The 22912-nt window shown below is 38.5% G+C and overlaps 1 protein-coding gene across 2 annotated transcripts in view; it reads left to right on the forward strand.

Annotated features, from left to right (window-relative positions):
• Positions 1 to 22912, forward strand: part of Mrps27 (mitochondrial ribosomal protein S27) — a 90351-nt gene that overhangs the window by 50415 nt on the left and 17024 nt on the right. For both annotated transcript variants that reach the window (XM_046427331.2, XM_046427337.2), the window contains exon 5: positions 22623 to 22737. In XM_046427331.2, the coding sequence (XP_046283287.1) occupies positions 22623 to 22737 (115 nt within the window). The remainder of the gene's footprint in view (positions 1 to 22622; positions 22738 to 22912) is intronic.

Here is a 22912-nt window from a genome sequence, read left to right on the forward strand (position 1 = left end):
TACTGTTACATATTTATATATGCACATAGCATAATTTTGTCAGATTTATTCTGCATTTTCTCCCCTTTCCCATCTCTCCTCCCTCCCATTCAATCTTTTTCTATTCCACTGATCTTGCCTATATCTTTATGATATCTGATGTTCCCAGATATCATCCCATTTTTTTTCCTTTACTTTGTTCCAGATTTGGCATATAAGAGAAAACAATCAACCCTTGACCTTCTGGATCTAGTTTGTTTCACTTAGCATGATGCTCTTCATTCTTAAGTTCCATTCACTTACTGCCAAATGCCATAATTTCATTCTTCTTTACTGCTGAGTAAAACTCTATTGTGTATATAAACTGCATTTTCTTAATCCCTTCATCTATTGACAAACACCTGGACTGGTTCCATATCTTGGCTATTGTGAGTTGCACTACTTACACTTGATGTTGTTGTATCACTGTAGTATGCTGATTTTAGTTCTTTTGGGTAAATTCTGTGGAGCAGGATAGCTGAGTCATTTGGTGGTTCCAGTTTTTTGAGACTCTCCATAGTGCTTTTCCATGTAGTTTTACTAATTTGCAGTCCCACCAACAATTATGAGTGTACCTTTCCCCCGTCATCTTCACCAGCATTTATTATTATCTATATTTATGATAATTGCCATTCTGACTACAGTGAGATGAAATCTCTAGTTTTATTTTGCATTTCTCTGATTGCGAGAATGTTGAACATTTTTTTTGTTATTTGTTGATCATTTGTGTTTCTTCTTTTGAGAAATGTCTGTTTACTTCTTTTGTCCATTTATTAATTGGGTTGTTTTTCAGTGTTAAGCTTTTTGAGTTCTTTATATATTCTGTATACTAATCGTGTTGAAAGAGTAGCTAGCAAAGATTTTCTAACATTCTTTTAGGCTCTCTTCATGCTCTTTATCATTTCCTCTGCTGTGCAAAAGCTTTTTAGTTTGATGCTATCCCACTTATTGATTCTTGGTTTTATTTCTTGAACTTTTAGCATCTTGTTAAGGGAGTTGGTGCCTGTGTCGGTATGTATTAACCCTATGTTTTCTTCTAACAGTTGCAAAGTTTCTGGTATGATTCCTAGGTCTTTGAGCCACTTTGATTTGGCTTTTGTGCAGGGTGAGAGATCAAGATCTAGTTTCATTTTTCTCCATATGGATATCCAGTTTTCTGAGTATCATTTGTTTAAAAGGCTGTCTTTTCTCCAACATATAGCAAAATACAATTTTTAAAAAGACCTGGGTATGCAGCTCAGTGGTAAAGTGCCCCTGAGTTAAATTCCCAGGCATTTAATATTTTAGAATGTGTAGAGCAGAGGCTAACAGAGTCAGAAGGTCTAGTTGTAGAATTCAGAACATGGGAGTTTTATGAACTGGATGATCTTAAGCAGTTAGACCAATGGGGATCAAGAATACAGAAATAAGAGTCATGTTGATGAGGGAGGGAGATAGAGTAGATATGACAGACTCAGTTGGGCTGTGGTGAAGACCCTATGTGAGGTCCAGATGGAGGTGTCCAGAAGCAGTAGAATATGGGAGATGTGTAGGCTGGAGACATAAATGCAGTAGTCATCTGCAGCTAAGCTATTTTATTACCTGTCTTAAGTCTGTATTGTGCTGCTATACTGTAATCCCTGAGACTAAGTAATCTGTAAATTTCCGAAATTTATTCCTCACAGGCAAGATGCTGGGAAGTAGAAGACCAAGGCCCCTAAGGTTTTGGTGTCTGGTAAGGGCCCTGTCTCTGCTTCCAGGGTGGTGCCTGGAATGCTGTGTCCTCCAGAGGGCTGTTCCTCACATAGCACAAGAGCAAATCCACTGGCAAGCCTTTTTAGGGTATAGTCTATTTGTGAGGGCTCTGCCCTCCTGACCTCCCAATTGGCACCACTTTCCAACACTTTTGCTTTGGATATTGAATTTAAATTTAAGTTTTAGAGGCGAGAAAAACATTCAAATCATAGACCTACATTTTCCCAAGGTCTTTGGTCATTGAAATCATGAAGAGGGTTCATGTTCAGTCCAGCTCATACAAAGCACAAAATTTGCTGCCTCCCTTTGCTTGATAGCCTCTAAAAATAAAAATCAGCACAATAGGCTTCTTTCTGCTTCAAATTAGATGTTTAGTGCATGTTGGAGCAGCAGGCCCACTGTCTTAGATGTGTGGGCTTTCCTAACAGCTTCTATAGGCAATGCTCTGGAGCCAGGGAGTCTAACCTCCCAGTCACTCTCCTAGTCTTTGACTTCTTGTAGACCAAGTTCAGGCATAGATAAGCAGTGAATTCTGCTACTCTGAATAATCACATAATCCATCTCAATTGAGAAAACCACCTCTAAAATCTGTTCTCTTTACCACCATTACTCTAATCCACCTGGGAAAAAAACAACAAAATTTGGAGTGTCATAAAAAATAATTTTCATTCGTTCCACCACAAGCTAGAATATGTAGTCTTGATCTTCTGAAACAGATTTTCCATAAAACCCATGCACATGAATCTGTCAGAGCAATGGAATTACTACCAGGCTAAACTCTGTCAAAGGATCAGAGTGAATGTAGCAAGCACAATGATCATTTTCTCATTAGCAACCCTCAGTGAGAGGAGAGGCAGCAGATTTACCAGCTAGAAGGAGAAATGTCTGCAGTCACTTCAATGTAGAGGGGGGGAAAAATAATCTGAGCATTTGTGGACCTCCCCAGGCAGTATTTTAGTGCAATTCTAGTCTGTTCCAGCTGTTCAAGATCATCTAATTTAACCTCATTTCACAGAGCTGGAAACTGTAACAGAGAAGGAATAAAAGATTTTCCCAAAGGCACAAAGCTATTTGTAATAGGGCTGGCATGTATAGTTATATGAAAATTCTACCGAAAGCACTAGGATTATAAGAAAAAGAATTAGATGTGTAGAGATGGGGATGTAGCTTTGTGGTAGAGCACTTTCTTAGAATTTATGAGGCTCTGGGTTGGATCTCCAGTATACTCCCCTCACCCCACAAATCAATTGGATGTGGAATGGGGAATCAAAGCCTAAGTTTCAGGTGCCTGGGATATCTCCTGTGATTCTCCTTCCACACAATATAGGACTGCATACCTACTGTACTTATTCTTATATTTGTTCTTATCTAGGTAATTATCTGAGGAGGGACTGACTTAAATCCTGAGCAAAGAAGGTGGTTGCTAGTTGTCTTGTGAAGAATCATGTTTAACACCATGATGCATAAATTTAGTGGATAAATGCATTAGATGGCCAGTCTCATTAGATAGTCATCTTATTCTAAAGATCTGATAACATAGCATGATTTAGCATTCAGGCTTTGAGAAAATAGCAGACCCATTGTTTTGAGAATCATTTAGGTAAATGCCTAAAATCAAATCACAGAGAATAATTCCCTGATATAAGTGAGTCTTCTTTTGAAGTGCTTCCTCTCTGCCTTAACCTATTTATTTCTGCAGCTCTAGCCACTGCAGTGTTAAGCAACTTTGGGTAGCTGGATGAAAAAAAACGAGGGCTCACTTAACATAATTTACACAATGAAATTGTCAAAGAGCTCTTGGCTAAGTTTGCATAATCATTCCAAGCTCACTTGTTTATAAATGAAGAAAGCGCACAAGTTGAATGGATAATTTGAAGAGTCCCTTTCCAGCTCTACAGTATTTGATTATAGGATGTCATGCCACTGAGTCAGCACAGTTCCTTTCTCCTAGCTCCCTCCCTCATGAAATTTTATTTCACTCATTCTTTTTTTTTTTTTTAAAGAGAGAGAGAGAGAGAAAAAAAATTTTTTAATATTTATTTTTTAGTTTTTTTTGGCGGACACAACATCTTTGTTTGTGTGTGGTGCTGAGGATCGAACCCGGGCCGCACGCATGCCAGGCGAGCGCGCTACCGCTTGAGCCACATCCCCAGCCCCTCACTCATTCTTTTACTAATACCTGTAAGAATTTAAAAATTTGGAATAGCCATAGCTTTTCTTCTTAATTAGAAGATACTTACTATTACATTTGATAGCAGTTTCTTGTTTGTGAATCTATGCATAAACTCGTAAAGGCTGAACATAGTGGGCACACCTATAATCCACGCTACTCCAGAGGCTGAGACAGGAGGGTTGCAAGTTCAAGGTTAGCCTGGGCAATTAGTGAGACCCAGTCTTAAAATTTTTTGAAGGACTGGGGATGTAGCTCAGTGGTAGAGTGCTTTCCCAGCATGTGCAGTGGCCTAGGTTTGATCCCCAGTACTTCAAATAAATAAATAAATAAGTTAATAAAAAACATGAAGGGGATAAAACAGTTTCATAATGTGTGGAATTATCAGATGCCCAGATGAACATATCTCTGATATCTTTAAGATATTCATTTGAAGGGATGTAAGAGAAAATGGTGACATTTGGTTGTCATTGGTGAATATCAGTGGAAATTCTAGGGCTAAGTTGCTAGCCAAATCTGTTTATAATATTGCATTCTGGAATCAGGAGAGAAGGAAGATAATGGCTTTCATTCAGTATGATTGAAACCAACTGATTTTATCTTTAACTTCTGAAATGACAAATCCAAAATTTCTAGACAAACACCCCTTTTCCTGAAGGGTAATTTTAATTGGAATAGAACCCTCCTGATTTGCTGTTGATACCCTGATTAGGGCACTAGGAAGCCCCAGTTGTTAGTAGAAGGTTGATAAAAAATTTGCCCCAAATCACCTAATTTCAGTACGAGGCAGGATAGTTTAATGGTTTAGAGTTCCAGAGTCAGATCCTAGGTTCAAATCCTTCTCTTATTTCATATTGACTGTGTGACCTTGGAAAACTTATTTAACCTTTTGATGTTCAGTTTTTTCATCTATAAAATAGGGATAATGTACTCACCTTATAAAGGGTTTTTTTAAGGCTGTTTTGATAAGTAAATGAAATAATCTTTATTTTAAAAAAATTTAGACAGTGGATAGTACAGTGACTGGAATGATGTAAGAGTTAAAAATGGCAGCACACTGATTTTATTATTGAATATATTATCTGTGTATTGTCAATTTGAGTGCCTTAAAAGAAAAGAATTGTGTGAGGCATGGGGCTGGAACAGTGATAAAGAAGTATTTACATAGGGGCGTGTTGACACTGACTTTAATAATATGCTCTTAGCTCCTCCCCCATTTTTAAGAGGTGGAAGGGGAGGTTGCCCAGGTTGCCCACTATGTTGCCCAGGCTGGCCTCGACCTCTTGGACTCAAGTGATCCTCCTTCTCTAGGACCCCACACTGCAGGGATTGACTGTAAGCCTACTGCACCACATCTGGCTAGGATCTTAGCCCTTTATCTAACTCTGTTCTTACTTAAGAGGTGTTTGTGTATGTTGAATATATTTCAAAAAATGAATTACATTTTAGATGTGGCAAGTAAGTTCTGCTTTATAGAGCTATTAAATCCTGAATTTTACCTTAATTTGGTGAATAAAAATGTTATTCGTATTTCTTGGCTGCAGACACTTGTCTGAAGAAAAGAAGAATGGTAACCAGACAGCAAAAAAGCATTAAACACTTCAAACAGCAGTCCTGATTTTGAATGACCTAAATTCACTAAAGTAGAACTTTTAACTCAATCCTTTGCATCTTTTTATGCCTTGAATGGGTACAAAATAAAAGGTGCCTAATGACATGGCTTGCGTGTAATGTCACATCCCATGTGACATTTGCAAGGAATGAAAAATTTAATCGTGTTTCCTGGAGGAAGCGAGCGCTATTAAGTGCTGCATCACTGCAGAAACAAGAAAGTGCTCCTTGTTGCCTGTGCTCATGTGATGCTAAATTCACTAACTCCTGACATTTTTCTGCTTCTTTCTGTTAGGCCATTACCATCCCCTCCATTTAAGGCAAAAGGGGAATTGGCTTTATGTCAATGCTGAGGATGAGTGGGGGTGGTTACTTTATTTCCTTTTTTCCGCTTGGTTCTTCCTCTTGTCCCTCCCGCCTTCCATCCCTTCTGTAAATACATACACATACACACATGTGCACACCTGCACCATGAAGCTAGGCTGTGGCACTTGCGTGTGCTCTAGTCCAGCCTGTTCAAAAACTGGCTTCGGAAGTGCCTCAGTGCTCTGCTAGGCTTCAAATTAGGTTAGGTGTTCCTGTTGTGTTCATTTAATGTTACAGGCACTATACCCCCAAGCTTTGGAGCTCTTAATATCTTACAAAACACTACATTTTTGCTTGTTTTTTCTTTCCCCTTTTTTGTTTTTATAATAATGATTATCACTCACCTTTCAAGAATTATTCATGGCATCTGAATTTGTATTTATTTCAGATTTCAAATTAGATTACATTTTGCTCCTAAGTACTACTCACTTATTTTTTTAAATTTTATTGATGACTTCCCATTTTTTTACTTTTATTTTAATTTATTTTAGTTTAGTTTTAGATGGATATTATACTTTTTTGCCTTTTTAAAAAAGTATTTCTGTTGAGATTCAGTTAGGGAAAAACTGAAATTTTGACTTGTTCTTTATAGATGTTCAGGCTTATAGTATGTTTCTTTGGGGCTTCAGAGTTCAATAGGCTTGGGATTAGAATTCTGTTTCCAGCTAAGCTGGGAGACTTTGGGGCAAATTAGTTAGCATCTCCTGATCCAGATTTCTCTAAATGTATAATGAGGGGTTATTACCACCTCCTCCTAAAGATTGTTGTGAGAGTGGGTATAAAACAGTGTGTCTGGCACATTGTAGGAACTCATGTATGTCTACCTTCCTTTTCATTTGAATAGGAGCTTTCATTCCAGAACATCCTACCTCTGCTATATACTTATTTTAATTTTATAGAATTGTTTAAGAAGCTATAGGGCTAAATTCCCTAACCTTTCTTCCAATTTAGTTGGCTTTGTAGCTAGAGATTTGGGGAAGATTTTTGAGGTATTTTGTGTTTAACTGGAGCCTGATACATGGAGAGAAGTATTAGATTTGGAGTCAGAATATCTTGGTTCATTTTTTGACTCTCTCTATACTAACTTACTGGGACTCTATTTTTTCATTTATGTGGTAGGAAATATAAAAATTCATCACTTATTTAACCTCACTAGATGACTGGGAGAATCAGATGAGATAATGTTTGTGAGATAATTTGTAACTATTAAATGTTCTTCAAAGTTAAGTAAATTATTATCATCATTAGACACATCATGTGTGCCTCTTTCCCACTGGAAGGCACAATTATGCTATGAAACATTAAGATTAATTGCTTATTTCCACAGCAAAGGATCTCATTTTGGGTGATCCCTTACTATGAATTAAGTCTAATAATTTGATATCAGAAGTGAATTGATACCATTGAAAAGCCTTGAATATTTATAATAGCATCAACAACTCAGTATTATTTCCGCCACAGAGACCTGTAGGTTGAAAACTTACATAATAAGGAGGCAATTGCTCTATTTCTGTGGTTCTTGACTGGTACTATAGCACAGATTAATCCAGCATAGAAAAACTTTGGGGTCAGGTGACAAATGTGCTATTTCTAACATTTTTAAATTATGGTATAATTTACATATGTCAAGTTCCCTTTTTTTAACTTTTTTTAAAATTTTGATTTGCTGTATATGACAACAGAATGCATTATAATTCTTATTACACATATAGGTCACAATTTTTCCTATCTCTGGTTGTACACAAAGTAGAGTCACATCCTTAAAACATTATGTTTAAAAAAAAATCAGAGCAGAAAAGATCCTATGGCTGAAGTTTTACCCTTTAAATTCAAAAGTTGTTACAATACTACATAATTTCATATCTTTTTAAAAGAGAATTTACCAAGCTTGATTTAACTCTTTCATTATTCAGAGTGATCCTGAATCATGTTATTATATATTGTTATCCTTTTTCCCCCAGTTTAGAAAGTGTATCTTATTTCTGGTAACATTTAGTATGCCATGCATCTACTGAGGGTTGGGGCAGGGGAGGGGGGGTTTTAATATATGTGTGTTTTGTGGTTTAAAATAACTTCAGTTTGCCCTGCATAATTTTTGCCATGTTTTCAATAAAATATTTTAGACTGAACAAAGGATTCAGTGTAGGGATTTGTTTTTGGCCTCCATTGAAAGATGTTAGAGTTGAAAGCGTTGTTAAAGATTTCATCAAGCCTTTTGTTTTGTAATCTATTGAAATTGAAATCCAATAAGTTAAATATCTTAAGAAGTTTTGCCTTCCATTTTTAACAAAGGGTTATTACTGATGAAATATATTTGAATTTTTATATCCTTTGTCATTAGTACTTTTAGATTATTATATAATCTGGTGACCAGTTCATAGACATATCAAACAGCTTGTGGAAGTCTCCTGCTTAAATAAACATGGTGGATTGAAGAAATGTGCTTATCTCTAGTCCTTACCAAAACCTCTACATAAATATGACAATAAAAGATAGAAAAGGAAAAATATCCAAAAAATAAAGAGAGGAGAAAGGAGATAGTAGCAAAATGTTGGAAGCTTGAAAACAGGTGGACAAAAAGCAAAGGACTTACTTAGCAGGAGAAGAAAATTACCAATGTAAACTGGGAAGAGAGGAGGCCCAGAAACAAAGTAGTCTATATATACTTTAGGACCCCAGAAAAGTTCATCAATGTAGCAGGATTCTTATGGAGAGCCAGTGGAGCTGGAGCAGGAGGACTGATGAGAAGGCCTTATAAGAGGTAGTAAATGTCCCCAAATGCTAGAACTGAGTTTGGTGGTTTGCTTTCTGTAGAAATTGAGTCAGAAGGACTGTGGCCCTGGGGATACAATTATGCTTCTCAGTGAAGAATTGGAGGAGTTCTCCCTGGGAAAGTGACCAGCCCAGAAAAAAGACCAGTGGGTTTGGGGGGTGGTCCTCCAGCAAAGTATCACTACTAGGCTACCCTGGCAATGTCATGAGGTGAAAAGATAAGTATGTTTTGTCTTTATTCTACGTTTCTCCCATATGAACATTCTGCTGCATAAGGTGCAATTCTAGTGTTCAGAGTGACACCATTTTTTTTTTTTTTTAAATAAAGCAGGTTATCTAAATGCAAGCACACTACTTCTGATGTTCAAACAGCAGTCCATTTCAAACCAAAGGAAAAGCCACCTGTGTTGGAGTCATTATGGGCTCTTAGGCTGGGTTTTTATCCTTTCAATTTCAGTTTCCTACTCTGTAAAAAGGAAAATGTATATATAATGCCATAGGATAATGCCTGATACAGTAAGTGCCCAGTACATTGGAGTTATTGTTATTTATCATCATCTCCATCATCATTCTCAGTAACAGTTAATATTTTGGACAAACTGATCAGGGCAAAAGAAGCCATTCTTCAGTACTTTTTTATTTTATAAATATTCATTCATTTCCAGAAATAAACTGAGTGCAAGTATTGCTAATAAATTAGACTGTCTTATGGTTGCATGGGATAGCACAAAACCCTAGAGAAAATCAGGTTCTATGGTCACCATAGCAACAGCCTGCCTGATCTGTCTCTCATTTTTGAACCTCGTAACACAGCATCCTAAAGCACAGTTATTAATGGTTGTTTGTATCCATAATCATTTTCAACATGAGAAAACCTATTGGGTGTTTGTTTTTCATAGATATTCCATTAACTTAGTGGCCTTTTGTTGTCATGTGGTTGCTGTCAGCAGCTCTGTCTACATTGCCTGGAAGAGCTGATGGCTGCATCTGGGTTGGGAGCAGAAATAGGAGCTTTCAGCCCTAAACTCTTTACAGATTGCCACGAGTGCTTAAATGATGGAAACAGGGTTCTTGACCCCTGTGGGGGAGCAAAGATACCAGGCTGAGGCAGTGGCTTGTGCAGTGGCTTTCCTTTGTTGCTCATTTCCTGTATTTCCCAGCTTTAGATGGAGACATGTTCTACACAGGTACCTAGTTCCTCCTGTGATCTTCCTGAAGCACAGGTCTGAGCCATGAGCAGTGCTTGGCACTTCTCTTTTGAGTGGTTCAATTTATCTTCTGTTGTCATTCACATTCCTAGTTTTCTACTCTAAACAGAGGCTGGTGGACACTAAGCTGCCACATGGCTCCAGATACAAGCTCTGTTGTATTATAACTGTCTTCCGAGCTGTGGAAGCTAGTCTGAGGGCAGAAGAACACTAATGGGTAAACTAATTCCTTACTAGATCACATACATCCTTCTCTGTTCTGAGCCTTTCTCTATCATAGATAACATCCAGAACCCTGCAACCAGTCATCGACTGACTAACACAGCCCTACTCTGATTGGTTTTGAGCCTTTGTAATTGTAAAAAGCCTTTTTATTCTCCCTTTGGCTTTGCCCTCCAGCTTCTCATTTGAGACAGTCTCCAGAAGAATGAGAGCACAAGGAACTCTTTACCCTCTTACTGACTTTGTTCTTCCTATTTTGTGTCTAATAGCAATCAGGCATTTGCTGTATATATGTACCCAGCACTCAGTAAGCCATCTACCATATAGATGGAAAGAGTCCTAAGAGCTCACATTTAATTCCGTGGCCCTATACATGTGGCTACATCAGCTGCTCTGTCCAGTGTTTCTGAAATCACCATGTGCCAGGCATTGTGCTCAGCAGTTTACATGTTTTATCTCCTTAATCCTCATATCAATCTAGAGTTACACCATATAAAGTGGGTACCATTTTATTCTCATTTTACAGAACAGGCTCCATAAGTCGGTTTCCTGAGATTATAATGTAGGAACAAGTTCCATCTAATGTCAACTCTTGTATCTTAATAATTCTCTATTACCAAAAACAGTGGGTCCCCAGCATGGCACCTTTAAGAGGTGGGGTATAGTGGGAGGTCCTTAGGTCATGAGAAACATCCTCAAAAGGCATTCTGGGGCTGCTGGTGTAATCGCCCCGTGGTAGTGTGCATGCTTAGTATATGGAAGACTCTGGGCTCAATCCCCACTAGCACAGTGAAGGGGGCGGGGAAGTTGGGTAGAGAGATCTTGGGATCCAGTTTAGCTCTGCCCCTCTCTACTTCCTGGCTCCATATGTGAACTGTTTGCTCTACCACATGTTCACATCATAATTTTATGACATCACCAAACCAATAAGGTCACCCCATCTTAGACTTGAACCTCCAGAGCTATAACCAAAATGAACCTCCCTTTACTTCATAAGCAGCCTGCTTCAGCTATTTCATTGTAGTAAGGAGAAAGCTGACTAATACACCTAGCCTTGGAAAGGACACCCATCCAGATATAATGCCATCGAGCACTTAATCAAATAAACTATTGTAATAATATATGTGAATATTTCTACCCTGCTTAGTTCCAAAAAGGATTAGAAGCTGTCAGAATGTTTGCCTAATTTTCATAATAACCCAGTGATTTAGGGTTACTATGAATGACAAAACTACTTCTCAGGATAAATGACTTAGCCAAGTCAATAAGTGAGTCAGAGCCAGGTTCTGCTTCAATAGAGCAGCGCTGCATCCAAGATGTCCTGGTGGTGGTGCCTATGGGTTTCCACTGTAAAGGTGGAGTCAGTCCTCCCTCATGTCTGAGCCAACAGTCATTTTGTTGCTTCTGTCCCTGACCTCGTGCCCCTGGAGAAGCACACATTACTGTGGTTTGGCTCAGCTCTGTCAGTCAGGCCCTTGAATGCAAAAGCAAAAACACATGTTACCTTAAAGTAACCCAGGTTCAAAACTTGCATGAAGATGGCAGACATCAACTTTCCTCCTCTGGAAAGTAAAAGGAGGAGAGTCCAGCTTTATTTTAGATATAGTGCCCCCCCCCCCACATAGAGAGATAGATAGATAGATAGATAGATAGATAGATGAAAATTTGGATTCATGTTTCTACTGACCTGATTTTTTTAATGTTGCATAAATTAAAAATTGCTTATGATTCTTGCAAAACAATCTTTGAAGCTTGTAGCTGATCCAAAAAATGCTTGATTTTTAATAATGCAAATCCAGCTTCATAGCAGGCAAAGAACACATTTATTCATCTTTGTCACTTAGTGCCCAGCATAAATGATGCCTTGATTTGGTAGGTTGAAAAATGAGTGGAAGTGGAAGAGAGCAGCTTTGCCCTCATCAGATGCTTCATTTTGTTGTAAGAAATCATTCCATGTAAGGTCCACAAGTAGAACTATTCTTTCTCTAGTTTAATGTTCAGCTTTTCCTTGATGTTATTCAATGTTTAAAAAAAGAGAAAGACAATAAAAAAGCTTCCCTACTTTTTTTACTTATTTATTTATTTATTTTTGTCTGAAATTAATGAGAGGAAACTTGTACCTGTTCTTGGGGCTGCATGTGTTGTAGCAGTCTCGTAGGGCAGACAGCCTCCATGCTGCCATGCTTGAAATTCCACTTAACATGCACTCACAAGGGTTAAGCCCCACCCCTTCCTGCTCGGTGTAATTGTCCAGCATTGTGAGCTCATGATGTTTAGGAAGCAAGGGAAGCAGAGGTATTTTCGTAGCTTATTTCTTCTTCCCCTCCCACAGAGTGCAGCCATGGTCTGACATATGATCAATGAGCCCAGCTCTTTTTAGAATGCAGAAGATGCCTCCCTGTGTCTGTGGCTCACAGTGGCAAACAATAGACACTTCTACAATGATATTTTGCCTCCCTGGTGTTCAAATTTCTTCAGTTAAGCCTGTCTGGAATCCGTTTAACTATTACCCACCAAAGCCTTTTCTCCTCCTCCTCCTCCTCCTCCTCCTCCTCCTCCTCCTCCTCCTCCTCCTCCTCCTCCTGTTCTCTTTCTTTTTTTTTTCTTTCTTTTCTTTCTTTCTTTTTCCCCCCCTAAATATAAAAGGGGTGAGGGTGGAGGATTGGAACAAGGGAGGGAAAGACTGTATTTTTGCCAAGGAGCTCTCTCTTCTTTCCCTATGACTCATACTTAGAAAAGCAGAGGGACTTTGGAAAGCTGCCTGTAGTCACATTGAGGCAACTCTCCTGGCACTTTTAGACATTGTTTTAATCTTCTCAGGCAATAAAAGATGTTTTTCAAATTGTTCATTCCCTTTTTCTGGGCCAACCTAAGAGCTTTTGCTTTGCTGAGGCATGGTGTTTTATGGAAAATTCACCAGCCAGAACAGATGAACTCAGACCTTTGTATTTGGCTTATTTCTAAAGAAACAGCTCTCCCATATTCAAAATTTATAACCATTCTTTCTTATGATTGTTAAAGTACCAGCCCTTAGCCTTTTTACAACATGAAGCTTAACATTTGGTCAGTTTCATTTTAAAATACTAGTTTGGGTTTGGTTAGTTAGAGGAATTGTCTAGTAAATATAGTCATTCTGTTTTGTTTTGTTTTGTTTTTAACCATTGGGCAACACAAGAAAGCAAATGGGGACTGGGAGCAGAGCATAGGTCACTGGGTCACTGTGTTAGTCACCTTTCTGTAACAAATACCTGAGGTAATTAATTTATAAAGAAAAAGGGTTTATTCTCACAGTTTTTATAATCCTTAATTTCTAGTCCTTAATCAGGTGGAGGCATTGCTTTTTGAGACCTTGTCTCAAAAAATAAAAGATCTGGGGTATAGCACAGTGGTAGAGCACCCCAGTACCTCAAAAATAATAATTAAATGTACTTGAGGGACTTTGAGTTTACCTTTTTTTGATTGTATCATTGCATATTAAAATTTTAGATGCCAGCTTACAGGTTCTGCTATCCCCATAATAATCTCTGTTGGCTTTCTGAAGTAGGTAGCAGGATATTCACATGGTGGGGGAATGGAGGTTACTGGAATGGAGTAGAATCAGATATGAAATGAGTGATAGCTTGTTTGTCTTCAAGTTGTTATTCACTCATTTGTATTGCTGCATTGTGCTGGTTTAATAGAAACTTGTTATTGGCTGGTATTTAAATGAGTGAATATAAGGTCATTATTCTTTAGAATCATTAAATTTAAGTGCTAGAAGGAGATTTCAGGGGCCTGGTATATATACTGTGTGTGAAAACATACTACATGAGCCAAACAAAATTACCCGAACACTAGACTACACCAAGCCCCACATCTTTGTCCCTTTCCTCTGCCATCATCTTTAGTCTCCTCTTGCATTGTACAAAACAGGCAGCATTTCCTCCTGGCTTTGGCTTTATAGTCAGGATGATACTTCAAAACTGGAAGTGGATTACTGTTTCAAATATAAATAATGCTCATGAATTTCAATATACATTATTGATATTTATAAATCTTAGTGTTGCCAAATTATCAAGCACTTACAGATGTAGGACACAAAATGATAGGAAACATGTCCCCTGCCTTTTAAGAGCTTAAAGGCTTAATAGGGGAGTCGGTAGCATTACAGAAATAGAAACTAGCTCTGAACTTGTGGGTTGTATAACTGGAAGGAAGTCCAATGTCCAGTCTTACTTTTGCTATAAACAATTCTTAGAGATTTGACTTTTTAATATATAAGAGAATCAGAATGTTTAAAACATTGAGATGCTTTCTTTTTAAAAGAAAAAATCTTATTCTTAAGAAATCCAGATTAGTGCTGAGCCTATCTTCCCTCAGAAACACCCCTAAAGAAATCCCTAATCTCACACAAATACACATAAATCTGCTCAAAGTGGCTTGCTTCTCTGCTTTATATGCGAGTGCTGCATCTCCTGGGCCAGGCTCTTTTCCTGCTCATTTCTCTTGTGGCAGATCTAATCCTCACAACTTCACTAAGCCTAGAATACTTTAGAAATACTGCATTTTATTTCTGTTTTATTCCTTTGTTTTCCTTTCTCACTTCCCTTCCCTCAAAATTAGTCAGATGTACTAATGATTAATAAATATATGTTATTTTCCTGTCTTAGTCATGATTCATAATTTTACAGAAACTCTTTGAGTTTTTAGCCTGGGCCTTTGTAGACATCAGGAAATATCTATATCTTTTTGAAACTAGTTTATTCATGGCTCATAGTTTTCCTACTCAAAACCAAAAATATTTCCCTATCTCTGCCTAAATCAAGCAATCCGAAAACTTCATATGCTTTTATAAAGAAGATTAGTTCTAAGATCTAATTTTTCTCAACTTCCTGCTGTTCCTAGCCAAAGGCCCTCTCCTGTTAGCCCAGCCTTAGCCTGCTGGGACTGTTCCTAGCCCAGAACCTAACTGTGAGCCAGTGTGTGTGCATCTTCAGAGTGACCAGAGAAGTCCCAGCAGGGGCTTCTGGGTGCACTTTCACTAACTGTCAGTTGGTGGCCACAAAGACAGCCATTTCTGCTTTTAGTACCATCACAAGGAAGGCACCTCAATAATCTGTAAATACTTCTTTCTTCTCCCATTCTCCCCACAAACACTCTTCCCAGTTTATCCACATACTTTGGCTTTTAAAGGCTGATAAAGTCATGTTCCAGGCCTCAGGCAACAAGCAACTAGCTTCATTCTGACTGGCTCCTTCGTAAATCTTGGAAGTGAGAAAGAGCAACTGAGACCGACTGAGGGTCCAACTATGGGTGATTTTTTTCCTGTATCAGAAAAGGAGAGATGTCTTTTTAGATTAGAGTTAGAGGAAATTGATAGATCACCAGGGATAGAATATAAAACCCTGTGCCTACCACAGGGTGGCTACTTGGTAAGTGCACATTTCATGAATAAGGTATATGTCTCCTGGATTGAGAAAGGTAGATCTGACAAAACAGAAGAGAGAATGATTTGACCATGTGTGTTCCATTTGTGATTGAGTTCTGTACTATGGGAGGGCATGGGGACTAGGTGTATTTCTCCTCGAGTAGTTTTTACTATGTCATAGCACACTAGTGTGTTTCCAGGTGAGATGCCAGTGGCCTCATTTTTAAGCCCTGGGCCTGACAAATTCAGATTCAGATATCTAACAAGTCCCTCTTTTATCCATCTTCATTTCAAAAAATGTGTTATTATGCTGCATTCATTTAGCACTTTGCATTTGCAGAATATTATGCCTGTGTTCTTCTCTACTTAAAATCCACTTACTTATCACCCTTTTTAGAATGGCAGGCGGGGATACCAGAAGGTCTAAGGACTGTATATAGAACTCAAAACTACTTGAAAACCGGGTTTTAATTTTTTTCAAATTCTTTTTTGGAAAATGCCAGAATATAGATTGTAAACCTACCAACAGAATTTTTAGAATGCTAGAACTCTTCTCATGTCTTGATTATAGTGGTGGCCATTCAGCTGGATGCATTTGCTAAAACATGTAGAACTACAAGACTGAAAAGTATGCATGCCATTTTATGTCCATTGTATTTCTGTAAATCTGACCTTAAAAATGAAAAATATTAGATTTCTATAATATAAAGATGAAATTTGGTCATTTACTGCATTTTCACCACTTACAAATATTTGTGACTGGAGTATACTCAGTAGTAGGTTGTATGCTTAGGATGTTCAAGGCCCTGGCTCAGCCCCAAGCACAAGCATATATATAAAAATTTTCTATGATCATTTTTTTGTTTTATTTTAAGGATTTTCAATATGTGGGTGTATCTCTATATTTTTAAAGGAAGACAGTTTTATCTACATTGTGAGGTAGATAGTAAATTAATTGAAAAGATTCAAGGCCAGACTGATTGACCTTTGGTGGATTGTGGGGGGCAAAAAGTAGTCCTGGCATTTGGTGCATTTATTTAGTGCAGGCTCAATAAATGTTTGTTGAAAATCAAAATTAACTGAAATTCCTCTTTAAGAATCTGGAGCCAAGTGTGGTGATGCACCTATAATCCCAACAACTCAGGAAGCTGAGGCAGGAGGATCACAAGTTCAAGGCCAGCCTCAACTTCTTAATAAGACCCTATCTCAAAATAAAAAGGACTAGGGATGTAACTCAGTATTAATGCACTTCTAGGTTCAATGACCAGTACCCAGAGAGTGGGTGGAGGGAGAGAATAAATCTGGGATTTAAAGCAGCAAAAAGATTTTAGTCAATAATACTGATTGTTAGTTGGGGCTTACTAATAATTATTACTTTTGAAACTAACAATTCTGAAACCAGAATTTCTGACAGGATGAAAAGAAAGAAAGTCATTATCTTTTTAATTATCTTTTTAGAAGGAGAAAGTGGGTAGCAATGATTGAATCAGATTCTGGTTTAGTCACATGACTCCGCTCTTTGGTTCAAAGAAGCACTCAACCCTTTTGACAGTTGTACACTTGCTTCATTGATAGCGTTGCCAGTCCTCACTACAGGCTTTAGAGCCAGCTGCTTTTCTTCTTGGCAATCTTGCTTTCCTCCTACCCTGACCCCCTCTCCCTTCCCCGTGTACACCCAACTCAGTGGCTGAGGTTCCCATCTGGAAAGCCTGTTGCCACAGGATACAGAATTCACTAGGGAAGAAGGAAAGCTGCATGTGTGTGGCTAAGCTTGGTGGCTGTCATAATCAGATAAACAGTGTGGAAAGCTTGCTTACTCATGTGGAAGAGGCAGTGTTGCAGCTAAATGGTGAAGCTGCTGGGCTCCAGGCTCTGTCTGGCATTTGTACATGAGGCCTGCTCAGCCTGGAGCATTTTTATTTGTGATCCTAAATGAGCATTGCCACTTTTGCCATTCAACAGTAATATACCTTCATTTGAATCCCATGGTAGAACAGCTATACCTACTTTTTAAAATATATATATATTTTTAGTTATATGTGAACACAACATCTTTATTTATTTTATGTGGTGTCAAGGATTGAACCCAGTGCCTCACACATGCTAAGCAAGTGCTCTACCACTGAGCCACATCCCCAGCCCCTATATCCTACTTTAAAAAAAGTAAACGATGAATTTGATCCCAAATAAGAAATCCCCTGTGACATTCACACCTGTAAGGGCCTTTCTATAATATTACAGCAAATTTCTAGTATTTTTTCCTTTTCACTCTTTAGACAGTTTGTGTGTGTGTGTGTGTGTGTTGGTGGTGGTGGTGGTGGTGGTGGTGGTGGTGGTGGTGGTGATCAAACCCAGGGCCTCACACATGCTAGGCAAGTGCTCTACCACCGAGCTACATCTCCTCTTTTCATTCTTGACCTCTAATGACCTCCCTTCTCTTCTGAGAAAATGTTAAAATATCCAAAACTTCCACTCCCATGTCCATTTTGCAGGCAATGATTCTGCACTTCTGCCTTTCTGGCGGCATCAGTCGTCAAAAAACAGAATGCAGGCCAGTGCCCTGAACAGCTCTACATATGACCTGATTTGGAACTGAGATGAAGCTTCTCAGTTCCTGGCATTGGTTGGCCATGATTGGGCCTCCTAGACAAGCTTTGGCTTCACCTGGAAACCCTACTTCACTCTGGGGAGAGATCTCTTCTCCCATGGTTACCAATTTTTAAGAACCAGAGCTAGAAGTGGGGCGTGCACTTCTTCCATCTGTCTTCCTTCCTCCAAGAAATACACAGTTCCTTAGAATTGTTCTAAGTTTACTCACATTTTATAAGCTGGAGACTCAGAGTGGCTCTTGTCTTCATGAACACATCATTGGGGTTATTTAGGTTGCTTTTGTTTATCTTTTCCACACTCACGGTTTGCCTGTCTTGGCAGTCTGCTGTCCTAGGCAATAATAAAGCTTTTGTCGAGGTGAGCCAACAGCTGATGGCATGGGGCACAGAGGGGACTCCTACAGTGGCCGAATGTAATCTGCCAGGCTGGTGGTCGGAGCAGGCAAGAACAAAAGCTAATCTGTTTGCAGGCAAATTGGAAACTCAATGTGTTAGTTGTGTTCTTCTCTCATTGCCTTTCTCCTGGCTGAAAGTAAGAGTGCTCAGCCAGCGGTCCAGAGATTGATCCAGACCAAGTCCCCATCTAGAGTCTACCTGCCTCTTGCAGAACTGAGAGTTAGAAAAGGGCCCACATTTATCCATGTGAACTGCTTATGAAGTTATTGACCCTGGAATTTTTCCCACATTCACCAACCAAAATTCAGCCCTTACTTGGCCCAGTGTTTTTCTGGTTTATGTTCCATATAGCTACTCACATAAGTTCCCTAATTTCTCTTTTTAACACTGCTTGGGGGTTAGAGAAGAGTTTACTTGCTGCCTGACTGGGAAATGCATGAATTGCACTTTGGGCAACATGTTTCATAATACGTGTATGTTGATTCTTATTCCTGATTTGAAGTGAGTTGGTTTTTGTGATAGTGGGGATGAAACCTGGCACATGCCAGGCGAGTGCTCAACCACTACGCTGCATCCCCAGCCCCACTCATTTCCTAATTTGACATACTGTTGGCAGTTGCTTGAAAACGTCCTCTACATTTGCTGTCATATGGATTGTTAGGTCTTAGAGAGCAGAGGTCATACAGGTAGCCATGCCTGAACTATCCTGACAAACCTCTTCAAGGGCTACTATACAGAGATGATTATGAGTAACTTTCTTTTTAGACTTCTAAGAATAAAGTGTGAGAAGAAAAGACTTTTGAAAAGAAAATTATTTTCTGTTCTTCCATGTGTTGAAGGTTGCCTTAGAAAGTTAACAAATGGCTTTAAATAAATTTTCATTTGAGCTTTAAAGGTCTATATCTAGGTTCTCACTGTCATCTTTGTTATAAGTCTAAAAATAACCTGCTGATCATGAATAAGAGGTTTTTGTTTGGATATAGTCATGAATAGTCATAGGTTTGGGTTAAAGTTCAGCAACAAAAAGTGTTGGTCACTGAGACATCCTAAGGCAGAAGGTTAGGTTGAAAATGAGGATTAGGTCTAAAGTACTTGGGTAAAGGAGGAAATTGGCATTTTTAATTTTAGTTTGTTTTAAAATGAAAAATAGACTAAATCTAATAACCACTATAACAAAAATCCTTTAGCATCTAGTGGTCCCCTTGGTCTTTGGCCCTTTACTCCTCACCTTGTATTATTGTTAAATACATGTGTATGGGTTTTTTTTTGTTTTGTTTTGGTACCAGGTATTGAGCCCCAGGGCACTGTACCACTGAACTTTACCAGCAACCCTTTTTATTTTGTTAAAGACAGGGTCTTGCTAAGTTTCTGAGGGTCTCACTAAATTTCTGAGGGTGACCTTGAACGTGTGATCCTTCTGCCTTGGCCTCCTGAGTTGCTAGCATTACAGCTGGGTTCCACTGCACCTGGCATGTGTATATTCTTTTTGTAATGAGGCCTCATATGGGGCATTTACTATTCCTTATACATGCTATAGATGTTAGCAAAATCATCAGTACATAGTAGCATTTAATACCAATGTTGATTGAAGCTGTTTTTTTATTCACTGAAAATCTATGGACCAAGAATTGTGAGGCCCGAGTCACATGGAGCAAGTCAATTGATTCCCTAATTACCAAGGGAGTTTACCAAGGGAGTATCACTATCATAGGGGCCATGCACCTGATATTTCATTTGACATTTTTCCTTTAAAAATAAAAGTTGGCTCTTGTGTAGCTAGGTGGTAGAACACTTGCCTAGCATGCACACAGCCCAGGGTTTAATCCTCAGAACCACAAAAATTTTAAAGAATAAATGAAAGAAACTACATTGGCCAATACATTTGTTTGTTTTTGTGGTGCTAGGGATTGAACCCAGGGGTGGTCTTACCACTTAACTACACTCAGCCCTTTTATTTTTTATTTTGAGACAGGTCTCACTAAGTTGCCCAGATAGCCTCAAACTTTCAAGCCTTGGCCTCAGCCTCCCAAGTCACTGGAATTAAAAGCATGTGCCACCAAGCCCAACTGGCCAGTACATCTTACACTCTCAAAATTTTAAGAGTAACAAGGAAAAGGAAGAAAGCAGTTCAGCTATTGATTTGAAAATGAAAGAGAAAACATGAAATACTGAAAGTTGTATTTTGTCGTTTCTATTCAGAAGATCTCATTAGAACTTGTATCTAGGGCACCTACACAATGCTTTTCTCTGGTCAGGGAACTCTTAATCATGAACTTAATTTGACATATTTTTATCTTTCAGATTTTAAGAGAGCTAATTATAAAGAGAAAAATTAGAATGAAAGAGACATTTTCCAGCCAAAACTAAGATATTAAAAAAGAAATAGGAAAAACTGGGGAGGGCTACATGATCATAATTCTGTAAAACATCTTCAGATCTTATTTTGCCAAACATCTCACCAGAGAACTAATAAATAGCCTAAATTAAATACTAGTTCTCACTTCCTCTCCTTTTTTCAGCTTTTACTTTGGCACCTATTCAGAACAAAACTATCCCAGTGGCAGATGGCAGGAAAGAGCGTGTGGCAGATTGAATAATCAGCCTCTTAAAAATGCTAGTATTAGCCTGTGTCCTCAGCTCTTGAATATGGTACAAAATACTTTAGCTCCAAGTTTGTTTATTTTTTTTCTTTTTCTTTTCTTTCTTTCTTTTTTTTCTTTTTTTTTTTTTTTTTTTTTTTGGTCTGTACTGGGAATTGAACCTAGAGCCTCTTCAATGCTAGGTCATTCCTTCTTTTTAAAAAAGATTTTGAGCCAGGCTGGTGGTACACACCATAATCCTACTTACTTGGGAGTCTGAGGCAAAAGGATCACAAGCTCAAGGGCAAAGTGGGCAACTTAGTAAGACCCTATCTCAGAATTTTAAAAAGGCTAAGAAAGAAGTTCACTGTATGAGTGCCCCTGGGTTCAGTCCCAGTACTCGAAAAGAGTTTTAATTTTTGTGGAACCCAGAGATCACCCTACTTCCTGATGGTTAAAAGCCCATGTGGGAACTTAAGCCATGATATGAGATAGGAAAATCCATCCTAATCAAAACAGATTAACAAAAAGAGTGAGTACAAAGCCCTGGATACAGCCTCCTCAATCCCTTGCTCTACTCCAGCTTGATTTTTTTGTCATAGAGCCTGAGGAGCAAGAAGCAGCTTCCACCCAGGTGTTAGCAATGTATGTGCACTGAGGCAAGGGCTGCATTCCCAGTTCCTTTGTGGTATTGCTCCGTGTATACCTCATCTTACTGTTGGACTGGTGCACACCTCATCTTCAGCTGTTTAGAACTTGTGGAACCACTAGGGAGTTGGGGAAGCAAGAAGAAACAGACCAAAGGGCTAGAATGGAGTTGTGAAGAAGATGGTGGGTTGAGGATCATGGAGGACATGAAAGTTCAAATTGGCTCGTCCTTCTTCTCCTTCTTCTCCTTCTTCCTCTTCCTCCTCCTCTTCTCTAAATTTCTGTTTTTCTTTTTTTGTGCTCATCTGCTTTAAAACTTAAAATATGAGCATCAGCTTCACATCTCCTTTGTATTTACATACTGCCATGGTTAATAGAGTCTGTTCTCCAAATAATGTCTTGTAAATATCATATTAAAATGTTGAAGCAGGGGTACTAAATAAGGATTTTTTTTTTTAATGCCAGGTATTGAACTCAGGGCCTTGCCCACTAAGCCACATCCCCACCCCTATTTTGTATTTATTTAGACGCAGGGTCTCATTAAGTTACTTAGTGCCTTGATTTTGCTGAGCTGGCTTTGAACTCACAATCCCCCTGCCTCAGCCTTCCTAGCTGCTCAAATTACAGGTGTACGCCATTGCGCCCAGCAGGAATGAAATTTTTTATAAATTCTTATTTATTATGTTGCCTCCTCTTTCCTGCTTCAGACTTATGATTAATGAGTTTCAACTTCAAATTTATATCATCTGTTGACTTATAGCTTTTGGTCACATTGAGTGCACTGAGTAAATATCTAAGAGAAGACCTGCTGATGAAAGATATATTTTGATACTGACATTTAAGAGGTGACACCAGTTTTCTTTCTTCTTGTGCTTTATTTAGATTTCGACATAGTCCCAACTGCTGGTACCTAAGAGACTGGACTATCCACACTTGGATTAGACAGTGTCTAAAATATGGTGCAGAAGACAAAGCTTTGTATACCCTTGTAAATAAGGTGAGTAGTTTCCGGGAGTGTTTCCTGAGTTAAGAGGATATGGTGTTTGTACATGTTACAGTACAGCAAGGAATAGTACCAGAAATAACTTTTATAAATTATCTCCCCTCAGATGCCTTTTCAAAATGGGGCTGAGTGTAATCAACAAAACAAATTATAAATAAATTTTCTGTAG

This window comes from Marmota monax, unplaced genomic scaffold (assembly GCF_021218885.2).
Source record: "Marmota monax isolate L192 unplaced genomic scaffold, Marmota_monax_Labrador192_F-V1.1 WCK01_AAM20220418_F8-fsc00018, whole genome shotgun sequence".
Classification (NCBI taxonomy): Eukaryota; Metazoa; Chordata; class Mammalia; order Rodentia; family Sciuridae; genus Marmota; species Marmota monax.